At 38.4% G+C, this 22797-nt stretch overlaps 2 protein-coding genes across 4 annotated transcripts in view; both read right to left on the bottom strand.

Annotated features, from left to right (window-relative positions):
• Positions 1 to 14523, bottom strand: part of zcchc14 (zinc finger, CCHC domain containing 14) — a 30372-nt gene extending 15849 nt beyond the window's left edge. The window contains exons 1-3 of one of the 2 annotated variants that reach the window (XM_061036261.1): positions 13134 to 14523; positions 11398 to 11625; positions 2276 to 2522 (exon numbers count right to left, since the gene is read on the bottom strand). In XM_061036261.1, coding sequence (XP_060892244.1) covers positions 2276 to 2522; positions 11398 to 11625; positions 13134 to 13628 — 970 coding nt within the window. In that variant the 5' untranslated portion in view covers positions 13629 to 14523. The remainder of the gene's footprint in view (positions 1 to 2275; positions 2523 to 11397; positions 11626 to 13133) is intronic. The other variant, XM_061036262.1, reaches the window with a different exon arrangement.
• A 2436-nt stretch (positions 14524 to 16959) lies between these two features.
• The window catches only part of jph3b (junctophilin 3b), a 37385-nt gene continuing 31547 nt past the window's right edge, over positions 16960 to 22797 (bottom strand). The window contains exon 6 of one of the 2 annotated variants that reach the window (XM_061036268.1): positions 16960 to 18373. In XM_061036268.1, coding sequence (XP_060892251.1) covers positions 18236 to 18373 — 138 coding nt within the window. In that variant the 3' untranslated portion in view covers positions 16960 to 18235. Of the gene's footprint in view, positions 18382 to 22797 lie in introns of both variants that reach the window. The other variant, XM_061036269.1, reaches the window with a different exon arrangement.

Below are 22797 nucleotides of genomic sequence, written 5' to 3'. Positions count from 1 at the left end.
TTTTTTCATTACAGTGTTAGTGCATTGATCATTATAAATAAAAAAACAATCATAAAGCAACAAATGTGGTTTGGCTCATTTTGTCTTGTCTTGAGTGTGCCTCTTTTGTGATTCATGTATTGCTGTGTATTGCTTCATGCACTACTGAATGTGTGTGTGTGTGTGTGTGTTTGTGTGTGTTTGTGTGTGTGTGTTTGTGTGTCTGTTTTGGTGTCAACTATGTGGGGTAGTGAAATAGTTGAGTATTGTGTTACTAACAGATGCAGGGGACGAAGACGACAACAGACTGGCCAGTAGAGGTTCTCTACACCTCCAAAAACATACTGTACCCCATTTGATTGATGATTTATGTCAAATGAGTAATAGACTTTATCCACCCAGACCCTTTACAACAATAAATCCATATATCAATAAAATAAGGCGTAAATAATAAGAATGTAGTTCAAATTAAAGCTGCCAATAATCTGACAATTAAATGTGGTCTGTTAAATATTAGATCAGTGGACCTCTAAATCTCTATTAGTAAATGATCTGATACCAGATAATCATATTGATTTACTCTGTTAAACCGAAGAATCCACCCCTCCAAGCCATTTTAATACTCATACCTCGAGACACTGGCCCAGGTGATGGAGTGGCAGCTATTTTTAATTCTAGTCTTCTTATCAACCCTCGGCCACAGCTGAATTATACTGTTTTGAAAGCATTGTTGTTAGTCTTTCACATCCAGTCTCAAGAACCTTTCAGTCAGTTCTATTTTTTTTTTGTGACAAACTTTTTATTTATTTATGTGAAGTTCCATTTGTTATAGTTCACCGCCCTCCTGGCCCATAATCAGAATTTCTATCAAAAGTCCTCAGCACCAATAAAATATTTATTGTAGGTAATTTCAATAATTATGTGGATGTTGATAACAATAGTCTAAGCAAGGATGTTGGTGTTAAACTCAGTTGGCTTCACCCAGGGTGTAAACAAACCCCCTTGTTTTAACCACACCCTCGACCTTGTCGATAACCTAAACATTTTCACAGAAAATCCTCTTTTATCAGATCATTTCTTGATAATATTTGACGTCCTCCTACTAGACTATCACTTATACTCTACAGAAGTGTATGGAAGCGGATGTCAAATTTCTTAAAAAATAAACCCATCCACAGACATTGGGTGAATTTTTAGTAACTACAATGCTACTCGAGGTTCCACAAAATTTGTAAACAATCTATCCTAAGTATTATGAAGAATCATTTTCTTATCTTTATAGTATAAGAAAAAGGTTCTAAGTCCTGCTAGCCCCAGTTGTTCTGAAAGTTAGTGAGAGTAATGCGAAGTTGCATAAATTATGCAAAAGATGAAAACATCATCAACCAAAACCTCTCATTAAGAACAGCAAAGGCCGGCCTAGCAGATGGTCCACCAACACACAACAGTAGATATTATCTAACAGCATTTTATTAGATTAGATTAGAAAACTTTATTGATCCCCAGCAGGGATACTATCAACATCTACCTGCCAGTGTGGCAGACAACAGTCGAAGATTATTTTGCCAAACAGTTAGTTGGAAAGCATTCTGACCATTGCGATTGTTTATTTCCAGATTTTACTGCTTGAACCACATCCATTGATTCAATCTGGTTCCCCGTAGCAACAGGAAGCAACTTGGAGTTAAAATGCTCTGATAAACTCTTTAAATGCTCGATCTTTGCACCAATGATGATTAACTACAGGACAAAGCCAAAAGTTGCAAATCGGAGATATTTTTTTTTGGAGATGGCGAAACCCACACAAGATAAAGGGCTACTTGGTGGTACACAAGTTGGCGGAAGAAAAACAACAACATTGCATAATTTTACAACTCGTTCAAAGTTTTAGTTGATTTTTCCAGGGAAACTTTAGTAAAATTTTGTTTAGGGATTTAGGATTCAGAGGTTTTGGTTGATCAAAGGATCCTAAAATCATTTACTTCTAAAAGTGACATTTAACATTTCTGCTTCGTCTCTCTTTCACACCCACATACAGGCTACAGGCGAACGCACACACACACACACACACACACACACACACACACACACACAGCCTAGGGGCAGCATTCTTGAAGCTTAGTTTTAGTGTTCAGAAGATATGACAGCATGCCATATCTTGCTCTACCAGACTTAACTAGGTGTATAACATAACACTCAGATTTCATAGTGATACACACACTTGGAGGGTACATGGAAGGCCATGTATACATTCCATTCAGGTGGAAACACTGTAATACCTGTTGAAGTCGCTCACCTTTTCCTGCCTTTCCCATGTGGATTTTGCTTTGTGCTACTGAGTCAGGGCCCTGCCCAGAAGGTAGAGGAGTAGAGATATGAGGAGGGGAGGGTGGTGGAGGAGGGAGAGGAGGGGGAGGCGGAGGCGGAGGCGGAGGGAGGTCTGATGGAGGAGAAATGAGTTCCTGGCTGACCACTTGATCTCGTCGTCCTACGGTGACCCCAGAACCCAGCCCTGCAACTGTGTTGGCCTCTCTGCTCTGACTCTGGAATGTAGGGGTGAAAGATCATTCAAAAAGGGAGGTTAGAACCATCGAGCAAAGGTCAAGTGTAAGTGAATTCAGTACAGAAAAGCATTACATAAACTCAAGTACAGCTTGCTAGCAAAACAAAGCATTTGTGGTACTTATAGAAAAGTGTCCTGTCCTCAAGGTTTTTGTTTTTTTGGGTTAAGAGCAAAAAAGTTAATAGTTAATCCTGCTTCTTCTCAGTTTCCAAGTCTCCTCAACTATTATTCCGAACACTTGTAGTGGAAAATCTCTGTTCAGGGCCGACATGGACCCTTTTTTTCCTTGCAACGTGAGTGACCTGTGAGTGAGTAGTACATCAGACAGTTAGTTCCACACAAGCACACACTGCGAGAGGATCATCAAAAAAAAAGTAGAAGAAAGAACAGACAGAAGAACAACTAATGGACAATCATACAGCATGACAAAGAATACAGGTTAAGTTTTGTTGTTTATTGAATAGACAATTGAGAGTGAGTCTTCCTTCTATACAGACATTTGAAAAGTGTTTTTTACTTTTACAACAATGACCTTTGCGACTGAGCTGTTGGCTGTAATATTATGATGACATAAACGACTGTAATGATGATAACTTTGGGTTTCCATAACAAATTGTTACCAAGCAACTGATTGTTTTTGTTTTTGGGAAAAGTGAACAGTTTTGAACTTCAAAAACTTCAACATAAAATAAAGTTCCTCATAGCGTCTTTTACAAAGCTATTCTACTGAGTGTGCGTCCTTATTCATAGCAACGTAAGCAATGCTCTGAGGCAGCTCCTATGGGGAAGTCAAGCTGACAAGTTGAGGGTTTTTAATGTTCACTTTGAGCTGTTTCACTGCGTTATATGTTGTACTGCTTTCCTCAGCTGCCTGAATATTGTTTTTTGGTGTGGAAATGTCGTTATACATGCTGCGGGAATATTAACACAGAAACAGTAACCAGTACAAGACTGCTCTTCCTCTTTCTCCTTCTGAATGCTCTACCTCATCCCCTTACCCAAACCTAAAGCTTTTCAGTTGGGAGAACACATCCATCTCCAGTTCTAAAAAAAGAATGGTCTGAATTTTGTTTACGTTGTTTATTAATGAATCAGGAGGTGTGGCAAGAAGTTATACAGTCTGACTGGTAACTTGATAGGACAATGTTGGGGATTTCCTCCTTTAAAATAAACTTTATTTGAGCCACAACAACATTGTCGACTCACATTACCACTGCCAATCTCTGCAAATCCTGATGGAGCAAATCAATCACTGTATCATTTAAAGGACGGTATGGTCTGCATAACCTAAGGTTTGCAGACTGAGCATTTAAAGACAACACCTACTATGACACATTGTTTGTACTGTTTACCGCTGTTTAAATACATTTTAATACTTCCATGTTAACTATCTGATACACAGCACAACAGAATCAGGGGGTGTCAGACTGCAGCTCGACAGCAGGTTTTATCTGTTTAAGACATTTTGGGTAAAAGGGAGAACATTCTGAAAAAAATCTATTTGGTATATTTATAAATCAAAATATTGTTAATCAATCTGTTCAACAAATTGCTTTAAATGATGTGTAATTGGGAAAGTTTAGTTTAATATGATGATACAAAATATTAATTAAATGTGGCACTCTTCTCAGCAGAGAGTAACAAAAAAAGACGAGCTACCTCGCATACTGCACACTGTGCTGCTGCCTTATGTTAGCTCAGCAAACATTCTGTCCAAAGAAACAAAGGTTGACACAGAATGAACGCCGTTACAAGAGAGATGGAAGTAACGGTATTTATTTTTTCTGACTTACTAACAAATTGCCAAGATTTTATCAGAGCTAGAGTACTTAAACACTAGCCCAGGCACATAGCGCCCTCTCCTCATGGAGTTCAATTCTGTCCACAATTCTTATCAGTAGATTCAGTTGAGTCTTACTGAATGGAGGACATGTGTTGCTGATAATAACAAAGCTTTTTCCTGGAGTGAGCCACAAAGAGCAGCTCTTCAAGATAAAAAAAACAATCTTATCCCCCCCTGCATAACTGTCTGCACACATCTAGACACAGTGTGTGCGTCTCTGGGTTGAGCCTCTGGCATCTCCCGACTGATTTAACCCGACTACTATTATACCAGGGATGTCAAATTAATATTAACAAACTTTATATACACAGACAAGGTCACCTAAAGTTGAAATCGTAGCACAAAAAGTTTGAACATGGAATCGCTTTTACCACCAGCTCACATAAGACAGTATACTATTCATTATAGTTAGTTCTGACCGAGTAATCTGATTGGGCAAGAGGCATTCCATGAGTGACAATCTATGAGAACAACATCACTGGGACTTTGCACAACATGATTTCCCAATAGCAATCATCAATCCTCCTAAGCCACCAAAGATATCTGAATACTTTTGATTTACAGCTGAAAGTGTTTTTCTTTATTCAACAATCTCATAACTCAGAATCACACAACAGACTCTAATTTCACTGGTTTCATGATCAAATTAATTTATTTTAACATACAATTAAAAAGTTCACACTACAAAGTAGATGCTGTGTGGTAATCCTGGACACGAACAGAGTAGCAAGAGTGCAGTAGTTACCTGAAGGATTAATTCACGTCTGTTTGTTCAGAACCATTTTATTTTAGAATGATGTCAAATTGCCCGAGAATGAAAGGGTTTGCATCAAAGACACTTTATGTTTATGACAACATACTTATGCCAGCAGGCTTTTTCAGTGATGAACCAACAAGTCCAAAGTGTGCAGCTGGCTGACGGACACACAGACATCAGAATGCAGGGGAAAAAACTGCTCAGAAAGTATTCCTTGATGTTGATATGCTTAAAGAACATTTGTTACATTTTTCTCATGTTGCTCATTTTCATTAATTTTATGTGCTAACATGCAGCTTACAAATCTACAGTTTGTGTTTTATAGCTGTAACTTTCAGTCTCATAAATTCATCATGAGTGAATGCCAAAAACATTTCAATTTAAATTGTAATTTTTTTAATATCTTGTAAGGAGACCTCTATGTTTTGTGTCTGACTTGTTCTGTTGACCCCTCTGCCAAAAGGAATTTGACATTTTCTTGTTTTAACATTAAGTGCTTACTGGTTGGTACAGGTACCTTATTGTACTGTATTGAATGATTAATAAAAAAAAACAGCAGCCTAAATTCATGTATGGAGTCATATTGATGTTGGCAAAAATAGTTCGGCCCCCAGCAGGTCTCATTTGAACAAATCCAGCCCCTGACCCAATATGAGTTTGACACCTCTGCTCTAAATACTATTTTATTAAAAACAAATATATACGATTTCATCAAAGTTAGCAATATGTGGCTCTCTGTTTTTAAAGGGATAACCCATAGCATGAAATTGCCTGGATCTACTACCCTACAAAACACACAGCATGTGGCAGTAGGTCTGAAAACAATAAAGTGTGCTTCTGCCACATCTGCATGTTACTAGCCCAGCCTGCCAACTCTTCTTTTTTGCAGATTGTAAGGAGTCTGCTGTTGTTGCAATGTAGGTACATTCACTAAAAAGGGCTCATTAGGTCAGCATGAACCAGCCTGAAAGATTAAAATAAAATAAAAAACTGACAAACTAGTAGTGTTGAAGTTCAGTTAAGATAGTTTCCAATATTTTGACAGCTTCTTAATGTCACTGAATTTAGCAGTAATCGTATGGTAAAAACACTAAAAACTATTCATATAGATTTTAGGCTGAAAGCAACCTCTCCTTACTCTCTCACAAACATCAGTGTAGCTCTTTTGTTGATACTGACAGTATTTGTATATGTACATTAAGCACTCTAATATAATAGAGTGATTAGGCTCTGTGCAGTGTATAGTCTGCTGTCTATACCAATTAACCTCTAATGCAGAATCCTGCTGGAATGAAATTCAACTCAGCACCCAGCTGCTTCATGTTAGAATAAGGTCATGCAAGTTGTTTTGAAATCCAGAAGGAGGAGACGCCATGCAGACAGTGAAGCACTGTAGTGAAGAGCTGTAGTTATTGTAGCTTTAAAACATAATGTAAATAATAAGAATTTAAAAGAAAGAAATCCCAAATTTCCCCTCTGGGGATCAATAAAGTACTATCCTATCCTGTACTATCCTATAAGGAACAAAATATCATGTAGTTACAACAATGTTAAAGACAATCTTTATTTTTGGCTTTCTTCACCTTTGATGTTTAGAAAAAATAATAAACCAATTCTCTCTTAAAGGAAAACTTGCGGATTACATTTTTTTTTTTGCAATATTAATACCGAAAAACTGTTGGAAAATAGTTTTGATTTCATAAGTTTCACTTGACTTTAGGGCAACAATTAAGGAAAGTGACTGTTTTCAGGAGAGTTTCTTGAAAACAAAAAAAGCTCAGGAAACTGTCACTACTCTGACTCCTCTCTGTCTCTCTCCTGCTGTTTCTATGTCTGACTGTCAACCTTTATCTCTCTCACCCTTTCCCCCCTCTCTCTCAGCCTGAAGTAATCATCATATTTGACTGATTTAACATTCCCCTGCTTTGTCTCATGAATCTTGTGATTTAGCGTTACAATTCAAAATCAATACGGACGATTTTAATGGATGAGACAAAAACATTATTGCAATACTTTTTGGCTTCTCCTTTTCAAAATCAGTAGCTGAAGAAGAGAGGCGTAAAGACATGGCGGGTGAAGAATTTGATATGGCTGAAGCACCGACTTTTTTTCTAAGCAGTGGGTAGAACCGAGCTGAGCACATAACGGGACGAATAGTTGTTACTCCGGTAACAACTAATGGGGATCCAATGTAAATAAATAAACAGACAAAGCAAAATAGTGTGAAAATATTGCAAGACTGGAAAAACTACACAAATAGCACAACCAGCATGATGCAGCAGGTAAAACCAGCGCTACATTGAGAAGCTTGAAACACCTAAAACATACTGTAACATACACTGGGAGGCAGATTTGTAACCCCCCCACCCAAGTGTAAGAGCTATAGAGATTACTGAGTGATTAGAGTGTTTTGTTGTTTTCAGGATTTGGGGTGATAATTGATGCATTATAGCTAGTTGACCCAAATTTTCAATAACATGTATGAAAACTTATATTAGGTGACACAAAGTTAGCAGTGACTAATGAGAGCTTATGTTGATCAACTTTAGACAGCTATAATCATATAGGCTAACCAACATAAGTGATTCATTTATTCGACTTTGGCGAACCACCGAAGGTCTGAGTTCAACTGCACTGCCCTAAAACACACACCGTGCTGTTACCACCTCCCGCTCATAGACATCTAGCATGTGTTGGCAAAAGGAGGGTGGTCGGCAAAGACGCTGTGAGTAATATTACAATACAATAAAGTTGTAATGTTACCGGATTTTGAGCAAATACGCCTCTGCTTGCGTCTACAGCTCATTGTATGCAAACAGTTTGCATGTGAACTATGTACGAGTATTCAACTGCTGCCGTGATGTTTATAGGCCATGGCTAAGTGGCCACATTGAAGAGGCTAATTTGTGCTAACTGAGTTAGCTTTGTAAGCTTCCAAACTTATAAAGCTAACTTGATAAGGAAAGCGACACCTTTTTGCTGTAAGATGTATTTATTGATTTATTAGTTTGAAAGCCAGAGACATAACTTGGGTTGGATTACTTTTTGCACCCGGTAAATCTGCAAGATGCAATCTGTTATAAATTATATATGCAGGGATGTACATTCTGCCGTCAGATGGTTGCTTTCCCATAAGCTGCGAGACAGAACATATCACCTCCTGCTGGCCGACAGAGTAAGTGTAGTTTGCAACCGTCCAACGTCAACATGGCACCGCGTCCCACTTGCAGCCTACTGTATCGTGAAGGTTTCTCCAACGTGTAAAAGCCTGCCCAATATTTACTCTCGTCTGGTTTCCTGCTCCGTCTGTCTCTTAGCCTCAGACCATTGTACCAAACAGTACCGAAAACAGGCCTCGTAGCTGAAGGCTGGTGGTGAACTAGTGTGAAATAGCTGTACGCAGACTATCTCTCCCCGCTTCCAAAATGACATTTACATTTACAAAAACAACCTGGACACTCTGTGGAAGTGGGAGAGACGCCATTCTCCCTGATAAAAGTAATTGTACTATTAGATCGACTATTTTATGGTGGAAACTTTTACCTACACTGCAAACTACCACACAAAGGGAGGCCCATAAGTGATGATTGAGTGCCATTACTTATGTATAAGTCTATTTTTTTAGATTTTAGTAAAAAGTTACTCTATCTTTATGTAAAGGTTCTGGCTACTACTAGACCAGGAGTCAAGAGTTTCACACTTGCTTTAAAGCATTGTGACTATTGTAAACTCTGAATGGAGTTGCATGCCTTACTAAAGAGTGCTTAGCTGTAGATTTTGTTTGAAATTTCTCAGGTCAACAATGAAACCTGTCATCTCCTCTTGAGCGCTGAAGGAAGGAAAGAGAGCTGGGGAGAGAGAGTGAGAGCATTTATAACTTCCTGGGGATTCACTAGGGACACGCACACATGCATGGGCACACCCTCCCATACACACACACACACACACACAAACATACAGGCCCATGCACACACGCTGACACACTCACACACACCACAGAGGGTTGATTTCAGCATAGAGAAATGTGCTGACCTGCACTAAGTAGGAGCCAAGGGCAACAAAACACTAAATACAAACGCTCCTGTCTAGGCAGGGTACTTTCCCTTCACTGCTCACACATGTTTAAGCAGTGTGCTTGCCTGCCTGCCTGTGTGTGAGCATGTAAGTGTTTATTCATTTCTGTGTGAAAGGATGGAAGAAAGCAAATCCAACATAATGTGTCTTAAACTTTCGTTTCCCATTTCATTTCATGCCTTAATTCCAGATTATACGCCTGCACAATATTAGGAAAATCTGCAATGTGCAATAACATGGCTCAGTCTTTCAGTGAGGTAATGATGTGCAATAAATAAGCCATGACTTAGCGTTTCTCCTTCTTCCTGCTGTTCAGCGTGTGTTGCAAAGAACAGATGTTAGTAGCAAAAAATGATGACAAAATAAATCATAACTCCTACTACTTTTTCAAACGATAGATCTTCATCAACCAAATTGTCCTTGTTCTCTGTCGTTTCTCATCTAATAATCTAGCCAACATTCATATGAAAACAAAATAAGTAAGTGTAGCTGACTGCCAGTTGGTGCTTAAATGTATGTATTCATGATCCATGTATCCATCACTCGACCTGATGAGTCAAATATTTGCATGCCAACGAGAAGAGAACAATGTAGCAGGAAAAAACTATTTTCTGAATGAATTGCTATAAAGGCTGTCTTTACACTGTGTTTTTTACCCATATTTATATTTTGATGATGATGGAATGACAGTTTACAGAGCATCAGTTCAGGTCTCCTTTGAATATCTTGCTTATTCTTTTCTAAAGAATCCCTCAGAAGCGCTCTGCAGATTCATCCCAGATGTTAATGTAACACAGGCTTAATGAACCACTCAGTTCGCTGCATCACTGGGAAATCCCCCCTTCTCCCCTGCTTCTACCTCCCAGCTGTTTGATCTGGAGCAATTTCTTTAAAGCTTTTGCATTATTTAACTCAAAACACACCTCCAGCAAACAGGAAGTGACCTTTTTGTAACACGGATATGGATACAGTATATAGTAGTTGTTGGTTTTTACCACTTAAGACCCCAGGATATGATACGCACTTTGTCTCTAGAATTAGACCCTCTTCTAAATGCCGTGTTAGTTTAACATCTCTTCTCTTGGGGCACAACTTTTACTGAATGATTACAAGGTTTGACAAGAGGCAATGCATGGGGATTGTCTGAAGCGTCCTTCATGAACTTCAGAGTACAGAGTAACTTTTAACATATTTCTCCTCTACAATGTTCTTAATTGTAAAATGTGTCTTGAATGTAGTCATTGGACTGTGGGGACTCGTGTGCATGGGGGCACTTTTGGACGAGGAGACTATAATTCACATTCCTACCTGGAGGATAAATCAGTGTCTCTAAACTGCATAAACACTGTGTTAATGTAGTTAACACTTATAACAATTAAGGCTGGTGTGTAAAGAGGGAGATATGGTTACACTGAGTTCAGGATCTCCTAATTACAAGATCGTTTATCATAATTACATGATACAGATCTCATAATTATGAAATCAGGATCTTGTTTTTAGGAGATCCTGATCCCATAATCGCAGGATCCTGAGCTGTTTGAACTTATCTTTACCCATTTCATTCAATATGTAAATGTATGACATGTAATCACACATTAAGGTTCTGGGACATTTTTTTAAATATATGGTAGTTCAATATGTTCCTTTAGATATCTGCAGCCAGGGATTCAATTAAGCTAGAGAGAAGCTTAATTTTCCCTGTAAAAATAACTATATGGATTACGGATTCTATAAGGGCTCAATCCTATTCATTCATAGATAAATGCATACCAATTAACCAAAGTAGAAGTCATTAAATGATACAGTAAATGGACTTGGACTTTTATAGCACTTTTCTAGTCGGGGACTGTTTTTACCCATCTTCCAACCTGTGCACAATGTGCTCTGAGTCTGCACTGGACACCAACATTCAAAGCACATGAGCAATGCAAGCTTCAAGATTATAAAAAACAATTCAAAAAGTTGCTAAGAAAATAACACAAGACGTATACCTCAGAAAAAGTGAGTTAAGTTGATTATGTTCTTAATTTCAAAAAACATGTGCAGATGCAAGCAAGCAGTCTTTTTTTCTCCCAGTTTCATGTGTGTCAAGTGGAGTCAGAGATGCTAATAAAACAAAGACCAGTTCTATAGTCACTATTGTTAAAAGTGCACTTTGGTTGTGAATGTGATAGTCCCTACCGTGTGCCAGCAGGGACAGTGTGTATGGCAGGTTTGGCTGGCAGGCATAGGCAGGTAAGAAGCACTGGCATCAGGCAAGGAGCAGGAAGTGGGGGGCAAAGAGGCCAATGGCAGGGAAGCAGGCTTGTTGTGATCATGGTGATGTGGCTGAGTATAACAGGTGGCTGCTTTATCATTGCTAGGGCCTGCTGCTGGAGTCTCTGCTCCTCTTGCTGCTTCACTGCTCACCTGCAACCATCAACATGTTGAGTAAAATACCAAATCAGATAGACAGCAAACGTATGATGTTCAGTTATTTCATCTCAAAATGAACTAATGTCTAGTTTTTTCATTACAAGAATAACTATTTTATTGTCTTGTGTAAACTGACCTGTCAGAAATGCATTTAAGTGCCATTTTCAAAGATTCTCACTATCTTACAGGTTTCAAACTAGATGTCAAGTCATTTTCATCATACACACACTCCTGAACATTATGAGATCATTTCAGGATAACCTGCCCCTGAAATCTTCCTGCGTTGCCTGTTCACATATGCACCCCACAGCGGGAGCAAGCGAGAACCTCCGGTGTTGAAAAATGAAGCCGATGCCAAGGTGCAAAATCATGCAGTTCGTTGTGCGATCATTGCAGAGACACAACACAAAACAAAAAGGTTTTTTTTCTGTATGTTTACGTTACATGGAAATCTAAATAAGTGCCTTTTAGTTTTGCAAAGTTGAATGTAAAACTTGGTAACTTAAAATCAGTAACAAAAACAGTTTTAACTTTGAAACACAGTTATATCGTTTCAGAAAAGATAACATTGTGGTAGAGCATTCAGCGTTAATGAAATATATGGAGGAAAAAACTGATTGGAAAAAAGGAAAACCCTTAAAGAGTCAATACAATTCTGATGAAACATGTTAAATAACATATTTTAGGAATTGTCTCTTTTGGAAAATGTATCTTTAGTGATGAAAAAATACAAATGTCTCAGGACTAGTGTGAAAGAAATTGATTTAGCATGATTTAAACCTGGATTATGAAAGCCAATATGATAAAACACTGTCAAGAATTATTTTTGTTAAGTGTTACAATTTACCCAAGTCTTAAGAACACCAAATGGTTTTCTCTCAAACCTTTGTTAACATTTGGATTGGATGGGTTGGGGTTGAAAATATGGCAGGTAATGGCAAGAGCAAGGCCTTTTTAAAAAAAAAATCTCAGTCCATCATTGCCTTTGAAACAAGGACTTGAATCTCACTAAACTCTCTCCCTAGCCTTCAGTACAGTCAGGACTCAACCAGGCTGCAACGACAACAGAAAGAAAAATACTTTTTCCTCATGTCTTTAGTGGATCAACAGCACTGACTTTGAATTTAGAATATATTTAATTTAAACTGTTGATTTATCACATCATGAATATGTTAAAGGGCTAGTATTTCCCAAGCTAAAACTGTCAAAGGAAAGGCTACGTCATATTTATTAACCCACATAATTATTGAAATGATTGAAGTTCATTCTCTGTTTTCTATTGGAGCCCCACCCTCACTTTAAATCTGGTAGTGTAGACAAATTATTCTATTAAAGAATTTTATAAGTAGTTGTACAATTATTTGATTCACAAGCTTTGCTCCCTTAAAAGCCTGGTTTTATTTATTTTTTTAGGCCTATGCAACCGGAGAGCTGTCATCTCTAGTCCTACTCCCCCCTAGATGTTAGGTGTGACCTTATAAATGGACGTGCATCTCTCTCACCTGCAGTATCTCTTGGATTTGGCTGAGCTGCTGTCTCAGTACTTGCTTCTGGTGGAAGCTAAAGGCCGGGTGATGAGAGGCCATAGTGAATAGTAAGAGGAACTGCTCCTCCGTCCTCCCGTCGTTCAGCGCCAGGCCGTAATTATTGATCACAGTGTCAATGTGGGTCAGAGTCCGATACAGGACCCCCGCCGCATCCCTATTGTCCGAGCACAGCAGGGCGAGGGACACCAGCAGCTTGCTGCGCACCACCTCCTCCGTGATGTTGGTGAGGCCAGACAGGTCGACGGGGTTGTTGGCCTTGATCTCTGCATCCCGAAGTGAGTGGTAGTCCTTGCGGGCCAAGTCTTCCAGGCAGGAGCCGAGGAAGCGGAGCTCTATAGGGACGCAGAGGTCCAGAAGGCCGCACAGGAACTCTGTACGCTGGGCTGAGGTGAGGAAAGAGAACCAGCGGTACACCCCCTCCCTCTGAACACAGCTCCGGCTTTCCACCATAGTCACATACACACTTGAACGCAATACCTGCACCGAGAGCAAACTTTACAACAAGTTTGTGTGCGAACGAGGGCCATAAAGTTCGAGCTTATTTGTCAACTTTCAGTTTAATCAGTGACTGATGCTGTCTCTTACTACTTTGTTTGTTTTCCACAAAGGGAGTCTACAGTCATTAAACAAAAGTAGCGACAGACAGCTGCATGCATTCAGAACTTTAGTCTCACCAAGGCGTTTTAAAGTGATTTGAGGACGCAGCACGGCAGCAGGACTCAGGACTCCCTCCGCCGTGTCCCTCTCCGCCGGTCGGACCCTCCGCCCCCAGAAGGTAGTACAGAAAACAGCTCAAGCAGATTGACAGAGATAATCAAAACACTCCGTCAAACAAAGGCTTTTTTTCCACATGAGCTGCCCCTCCTGTAACACACAGCAGAATAATCCATTTCCATAAAGTTGTGCCTCCGTCCTCATGGTTTTCCACAGCTTGCGAGAGGAGCCGTCGGCCTAAATCCAAGCCGCTGGATATTCTGTGCTTCAGTTGAAGTTTAGAAACAAAATAGAAGTGGCCCGAAGCGACTACTGATGCTGCCAATGGATATAACATTATTACATTCCCGATACATTACCTCACCGGACGCCAGTGTGGACAAAAAGTTCAGAGTCAGACATAAGAGACAACGCTTTGTTAAAGTTTATGACTGCATTTTCTCGCAACATGTAGGCTTTAACTTTCCCTGCAAACTACCATTAGTGTTGAAATGGAGTAAAACAAAGCTCTTTACAACATTATCCCAACTCTGGAAGCAAGACCAGCCCATCAAACAGGGAATTACTTTTCTGATTGGCTGCACATCCTTTCCATCTTCAAGGCTTCACTCGTGATTGGCTGGAGGAATGTCCGCTCACTGTCCCCATCTTCTCCGAGGAATTATTATTATTATCTCTCTGCTGAGTTAGGCTACTGAAACTTTAAAATGTAACAGAGAAGATGAATTCATGTGTTACTGGAGTAAATGGATAAAGGAAACAGATAAAGTGGAATAATAACAGGTATGTAAATTAAATTATATTAAATTAAGAGAGTAGTGAAGGAACAACCCCCCCTCCCCCTTCCCCATTCTATTTACGGTTTTATTTTAATTTTATTAATATATATATATATATATTTTCTTTTAGTAGTATTATTTTTTCTTCTCTAAATCTTAATTTAATTATCTTTTCTCTCTTCGTACCTTTTCTTTGGATTTTTATCTATTTTTATTTTATTTCATGTTGTATTCTCGTATGTATTCTTGTATGTTTTTAAAAAAAATATATATATAAAAATGTGCCAGGATGAACAAAATTTGTGATGAAATATGACAACTTGTAATGAAGTAAAACAGCCTGCAATAAAGTATTAAAAAAAGAAAAAAAGAAAGAAACTTTAAAATGTCAGAGAGCCTACACGTGAAATTGATGCTGTTGATTTAGCCTACTTGCTATAAATCCTCACAAGTTATTAAATTACGGGCAACCCCTCCTCCCAACTCATCTTTTTATTATCCTATAGGCTATAGTTTTCCTTTGAGTTGTAGGAGCAAGCTTGGTTACTCTGTTTGAAAAGGCTTCAGTGGGCTACTGCAACTAATGAAGCTGATTTAGTTTACTAAAGGATGTCAATTAGGTTATCCGACTGACTAGATTAGGTGATTTTGCCAATGACGAAGGTTGTAGGAGTTTTCCCTATTAGGCTACATTTAAAGTTTCATCTTATGGACTTGTTATTCTTCTATGTCACCGAGTAAAGCGTCTTGGTGATGTTTCTAAGTAGTTTACAACTAGGACCAGACGATGGCGCCATAAGCCCATGTTGCAGCAGCACACTTTGCTTTTAGGCTTAGGTTATTGATGTGCTGGTGAAGTAGGTTATTCATTACATGACAAGAGCGGAAAAAAACATCTGAAAACATGTTTTTCATCAGTTTGACTAAACGCAGGCTAACTCCGCAGAATCAGATCTATGTTTTCTCACTCTTCCATCTCTGCCTCATACAGCCTTATTTTATCCTACTTCTATGGAGAACATTGGTCTTTGGAGGTAAGCCCCGCCTCAATACACAAAACCCGTCCCTTTGCTGACGGAGGAAAATTCGGTTAAGGTTGCTATAGTAACCATACCCCTCCCTCTTAACCAGGCCAGTACAGCTCCCTCTCTGCATCAAGGATGCTACCTTACACAGATAGCACAAACAAATTGTATGAAAACACAACATGGCAATGCATTGAAAAAGAAAGACAAGGGCCCAGAATAATTTTCTTTCAAACACTTTCATTATTTTCTCCACATTACTCAAAAACAAAACAGAGTATTCCCAGAAACATAAAGAAAGAAAGAAAGAAAGAAAGAAAGAAAGAAAGAAAGAAAGAAAGAAAGAAAGGAGAGTCAAACTATAGAGAGAGCTTGGCATGCTGTAGCATGCTGCGGACTAACAGGGTGGCGCAGGGCATCGTCACCAGGCTGATGACATACAGCAGGGCTTCAGTCTGGGACCAAAATGAAATTAAAATGTATTGTTCTGCCTCTCGGGTGCAGGCACATTAGATGGTTCTCTTGTAATAATGTTGGTAAACACCAGCAATAAGCCTACTGCTGAGTTTGAGTTCCAATCCTTATTTTGAGAAACGCTGTCTGACAGAAAAAACAACAGCGAGTCTCTCTGCCCCCTGGAAGTTGTTACTGATGGAACCAGGCTCAGCCATCCCATCCTATCAAGCGGAAGGAGGCAATGCATACACATGTTCGACCACTCTGATAAGCGTTCATGTGCAAACATGCAATCCACATCACACACACCCACACATACACACACAGTTTCACAAATCTGTAAAAAACGGACAAATTGTGACCGGTATATCTGACTTTACCTTAGTCTGACGGTTTGTTGGTGACAGTTTTGCAATGATGGAGATCTGGAGTAAAGGCTGAGGAATGGCAAAGTAAAATCCTGACTTCTATAGTGGCCACTGTTTTCAAAACTTATGACACACTTGAATCTTTCTTTACACAATCTTTGCAAATAGTGAGTTCCTCTTGGGCCGTGTGAGTATCACCTAACTAAACAAAAAGGCTTCAATTCATTTTATTCAACCCAAGATTCATGAAAGTCCATTTTAGAAATTTTTGGCTGTTGTTTTATTCTGGCTTTATAAGTGCCAAATACAATTTTCTGCAGAAACGTCTCCTATCAAAATTTGACATGCACATGTTATTCTGAAGATCTTGTCAGTTTGAGAGTCAACGCATAACCATAAGACTTAATTACATATGCATGCGTTTTTGTATTTTTATTAGTTTAAGCTAAAAAAAAAAAAAAAAAAAAAGCAAGGCAGTTGCTACTATTAATTGTTCATATATATTGCAATTGTATGATGAAATACTTCTTTTGGAGGCATGAATTTACCATTATGATGTTGTATTTGAAGCCAAATTTCAGGTGCTTTATATGCAGATTTCACTTTAGTGAATGCAGTATAGCCTGTAAATACATCTGTTAGTAATACAGTTAGCCCTGGGCTTTGCCAAGAATTGTTTGTCTTGAAGTTTCACCAACTAAGAGGAAGCTCCATCCTCTGACTGGTTTGTGTGGGGGTCGAACTGTGTAGGAAGAGGGGACAAAAATATGTGGCTAGATGTGGATAAGCAGTGGCTGCATCTTAACAAAGATCTATGAGATCTATAGTTTATGAACAGTGGAAAAAGCCACTGAGCTACTTGAAGCCCGAGCAGAAATTCACATACATACACACACATTTCTGAAAAGACACTGACACTGAATTAAGTAGGAAAATTCTCATGAAAACCCATTTACACTTCAAAAACATTACAGTATACAGTATGTAGAGATGCGCTTAGTTTGCTCTCATTTCTTCACACTCACACATTCTGGTTCCCAGCACAAGATGAAGAGTGAGATGAAACAGACATCAGAGTGGGGACAGTGTGCGTGTGTGTGTGAATGGGTTGTATGTGTGTGTGTGTGTGTGTGTGTGTTTGTGTGTATATGTGTGTAGGTATCTTAGCCCCTGATTCTTTCACAGATACACAAAAACACACCTTGAGATATCAGTAACATTCCAAGGGCAGGTGGAAGAACCAAAAGTTGGAGTTAAAATAGGAGGGGAACAAAATAAAGAATATATCCATCAACATATTGTACATGAGAGAAAGTAGTAATAAATAAATTATAGGTTACAAATCTGATGAAACATAGTTGAACATGGAAGTCTGTCTTGTCAGTCCTGTCTGCCAACAGTTGAAGTTGATGTTTTGCTGTAATACCAGCTTGGCTTTTGTGGCCCGGGAATCAGACCAGTTCAGCCCATTTAAGTGTATAGTAAGTGAATAATTCAAGCTCGCTCCAAGTTATGTGCCATATTATCTCCCCTTAGACCCACTGGGCTGCTTCCCCACTCTTTCACTAATTTATTTGGGCTATTTACTTCAGCAACTCATTTTCCAAAGAGGATCAACTTTTGCAGATGTTAGCCAGGGCTAGCTACCTTAAATAATGGCAGAGCCCTCGCCTTCCATCAGCCAACAAAGTATAGGGGCAGCAGATTGTATCGTATTATCGGTACTCATGCTCTTTAGTGTTGGAATGTAGATTGGCTGACTCTGAAAGGGGTGCTGTTGTTAAATAAAAAAGTGAATAAATAAAATAGCCACTCCAATGTTGAGCAGAATCACCATGACAACCAGGATAGAGCTGTAGGCCTGTGTGGGAGAGAGAGAGAGAGAAAGGAGGGGGAGAGGAGAAAGGGAAGTGTTAATAATAAGACAGAAAGCTCACACAGGCTGTTTTCACACAGTCATTATAACCATGCTGATACACAGTCATTTATATCCATCCCTTTAGTTTCTAACTAAATGCACAACTGCAAATTTACTTAATATGAATGTGAAGTAAAAATATAAAAATTAAACATTTTCAAATAACAGCAATATTCTTCTGTATTAAATACTTATTTAGTCTGAAATTCTGCTGTTTAATGATATATAAATAAATAAAAATAAAAACTTTGGGGAGTTTTGCTTCCATAGTTCAGTATCTAAAATAAACCCAGCTTTTTTAAAATTATTGTACATTTTTATAAATCACCCTACCCGACTTCAACTAGTCCATATTCCTCTAAAGCTAGAAGCAAGTAGGTTAATAAGAAAACTTGTATCATACTTTTTCAAAGCATGATCATAAAAACTTTCACTGTTACAAAAAATATTGACAACAAGATGACATTAGTATTTAAGTTGAAGACGAGCCACAATTGCTAATAAGGGAGCTAGAAGTAAGCACATTCTGTGAGTCCTATTTAACCTGTTTAATGTCAGAAAGTCATTGTAAGTAGGACCTGTTCAGAATCAAGTCTTTATTATATAAGCATATTTTTTGAAGTCATTGGAGATGCGATGTAGTACAGCTTTTGTGGGTTCAAAGAACACACGGCAAAAGTCTAAAAGTGACGAGGACACACTGAAATAACACTGTTGTTTCCAAAACACTTCATTCAAATCAGAAAGACAAATGAGGTATTGCTTTGGCAAAAAATGATGATCTACAACAACAGGAATTGACCCGAGAATGTAGAATATTTTTGTTAAAGTTGTGAATGAGCAAATCAACGTAAGGGATACAAACTGATGGATAAAGGGCTTTAAAGGGGAAAGTACAGGGTGAGCCTTTAAGACCTATAAGGTGTGAGGAACACAACTTGGACATATTGTCTGCATGGATACTCAGAGGAGGCAATGAGATAAATGGGGAGAAAACCAGGAAATGAAGGCCTACTATCTCACTCAACACCCTAAGACCATAAAATAGGATATTATTGCAAAAAAATTGACTTTGTTAGGATCATGTTCTGTTGCTGTTATCGGAAAACATTACATAAAGAATATGTATGTTATTACAGCTAAAATTACAATTGCAATTTTATACTGTGTTAAATCAGCAGTTCATGTCAATTGCACATTGACTGCATGAAGATGAGGACATGTACTCAATGTAACGGATGGAGGAGCAACTCGCATCCAAGACAAATAATACCAGCCTGTGTTGATGTCACAGGGTAACCCACTCTTTCTGACAGAGTGAGGTCAGAGGTCAAGCACTGCTGCAGATCAGCAGCCTGGAGCTGGTGGGAAGGTAGTGTCTTCCCAGATGACACTTCAGAGGATGTCTGCTGACATTCTGTGTGTTATGGGTGAAGGCCACCTGGCCACTCTTGGTAAATATTATCATTGATTCAGAAAACTATGCTGAACACTCTGGCGACAGGTATTTCATGGACCTGTGTCATAAGCCCTCTGAGCGTTAACCTCTTTATATCTGTTTAGTAATACATGTAATAGTAATACATGTAATAGTAATACGTAAAGCACCCATGAGCTGTAGCATACAATTCCTGAACAAGGTATTTATATTGATTTTATGTCATTTTTTCAATGGTGTTTCTAGTCTTCTAAGTGGTTTGTTAATAACTTAATGACACCTTGCATGTTGTATCAATTCATCCCATAGAAGCTGTTGCATCCAAGTGACAGGATATTTGTCTTTGATGTAAAAAAGGATGTTCAACAAAAAATACACTTTTTTTCTTTCCTCCTCAGATTTTCACTTAATTTAAAGCTACCGCCCAGCAGCCTATTGGCTGAGCTTTCAATTCAACTACAGCTGTATGCACTCCTAGATTATGTGAGGAGGACTGCAGCTGAAATTCTCCTGACCTGGCTGTTCACATATGCACCTCACATGGGGAGATTATCCCTTTTCAGACGGTAGGGGTGGCCTCCTTAAGGCAAGATGTGACGCTAAACAAACACACAGTAGTGGCTGACGAAGCAATTGAGGGTGCTATACATTGCTTTAACAATAATATTTGCCTTTATATCAATGCAATGTGTAGTTTAAAAGAATCACAATATCAACATAAGAGCGCAGAAGAACATACTTAATAGAAAAGGTAATGCAATTCATTTAGCATGTTCTACAGTATTACATTGATATTTGTGATGGTCTGCCCCAGACTTAAGCAATATAATCTAGTTTTGTTCAATGAAACATTCTCATTGAAACATTTTTCTTTGAAATACAACATCAATGGAAAAACCACAGTGTGCCCATACTGTCATTTGGTGGCAAAATTTTAAGTATACACGCAATTTGAATTCCTGGCTCTTGATCTTGAGGTTTCAAAAGGCTGCACATTACTGTTGCTGTTATAGAACACCCTCAGCAGTCAGTGATGCACTTCCCTCCTTAATTAAATAATAATTACATTTTTCTTATTGATGATTTTAATTGGAACTAGTTGACTCAAGTGTCTGAAGATTTTAAGGCACGCTGTGACAATGAATCTTTTCAAGATTGCTGATAAGCCCACTCGACCCAATCTGAAATGTCTTGATAAGTCATCATTGATTGATATTACTTTAACTTATGTTCCTCATAATTATTCTCCTGTGTCCATATTTGCCAATGATATCAGTGACCATTGTGTTAATGCCCCAGTGAGAAACCCTAATAACCAAATCCAAACCACAGACGATTATAATAAGAAACATGAAGCGTTTTGTACAACAAGGATTTCTTCACGATCTCTTTGCCTTTGACTGGGACTTTTTTTGATGTTGTTGAGAGTGCATGGAAGAATTTTTATGATGGTTTTGTGAGAGTATTATTGATAAACATGTTGCTTTCAAAAAATTCAGGGTAAAAGGCTGTGATATCACATGGTTCATTGATTCATGCAAGAACATGGAGCTGGTATTAAAAAAGGGAAAATTCTCCTGTATCTCAAGTTAATGTACCATCCAAATACATTTGAAGCTGTCATTTTAGGGTCCAAAATATGCATAATGTAGCTTTAAGTTGCTTTGTGTATGTTATGTTATAATGTGTAAAATATACCAGTTCAACATGGTGGCCTGGCCTATCTAATTTTTTTACTGTGTGCTATGCTGTTTTTTTCCAGCCATTGAAATACCGCATACACCGAACAAAGTCACCCTGCCACAGTTTGGACTCACCTTCACATAGCTCAGTATTTAAGCATTACCAAAATCAACTTTACTTAGTGACATACTGTTATACTTTATACCTCTTTGAGTGGTCAGAATAAAAGTGTTATTTAAGCTCAACTCAATTAATTTAATTTTTATTTGATGTACTACAATATGAAACATATATGTCGCTATTTGATGCATTGTACCAGAGTTAGCTTAGAGCTAGTTTATATCTGCAGTCCCTCGGCAGGTCACAATTGAAACATGCAGGTGTAACGAAACAAGGTGTAACCATTTTCTCTTTTTTCCCTTAATTGCTCCCCTTTCCTTATTCTATTGAATTTCTTGTATCAGCTACTGGGGTTTTGTACCCAGAAGTGACTGCAGATAAACATTATGATTATTGCTTGTTTAACTTCAGAAAGTGATACATCACTAACTGTTTTAGTGTGAGTTATTTTGCCTTCAAACTGACTCATAGAAAGTTTGTCCTAGTTTTTTTGGGCTTAGCACATAGTCAGTAGAAATACTGCTGTTGAAGTATAAGCATGCAATTTGTATAATAAGCTACGCAGGCTCTATACTGTAGGTGCAGTGCTCAAATCATTTTGCTCAAAAGCTCCATTTTTGGACTACTGTCGTTAAGACTCTAAATTCAAACATAAAAAATATTAACCATTTCAAATACAATTTAAAGATTTGTGTCTGCCAACACTGTTTATTCAACTCTGCATGGGACGCTCCACAGTGTGCAACCCAGCAGCCTACCTTAATGATTATTAGGCTGTGAAACTGAATTGCTGAATTTCTGGGATTAATAAAGTAATCTGAATCTGAATCTTTAGCTTCAGTTTTATTGTCTATCTAGAGCTGTTGGCATTACAATCTCATGGTATTTTCTTGCAAAACATAGGATTTTATTTTGTGTATTATGTGTTTGTTTAATACCAATATAATATTCTTCCTTTACCGTCACAGTCATTTGTCAAAAATAGTGTTCTGGTCATGTGAGCGAAATCCTCTGGGGACACATCTTATTAAAGTGTTGTTATTGTAAATAAGCGCCTTTGGGATAAGAGAGGTTCATTTCCATGTTCCATGATGATGACTGATGTCTTTGCATGTTCA

Source organism: Labrus mixtus, chromosome 4, assembly GCF_963584025.1.
Source record: "Labrus mixtus chromosome 4, fLabMix1.1, whole genome shotgun sequence".
Lineage (NCBI taxonomy): Eukaryota > Metazoa > Chordata > Actinopteri > Labriformes > Labridae > Labrus > Labrus mixtus.
The sequence above is the reverse complement of the archived record's forward strand: the minus strand, read 5'-3'. Positions and strand labels throughout refer to the sequence as shown.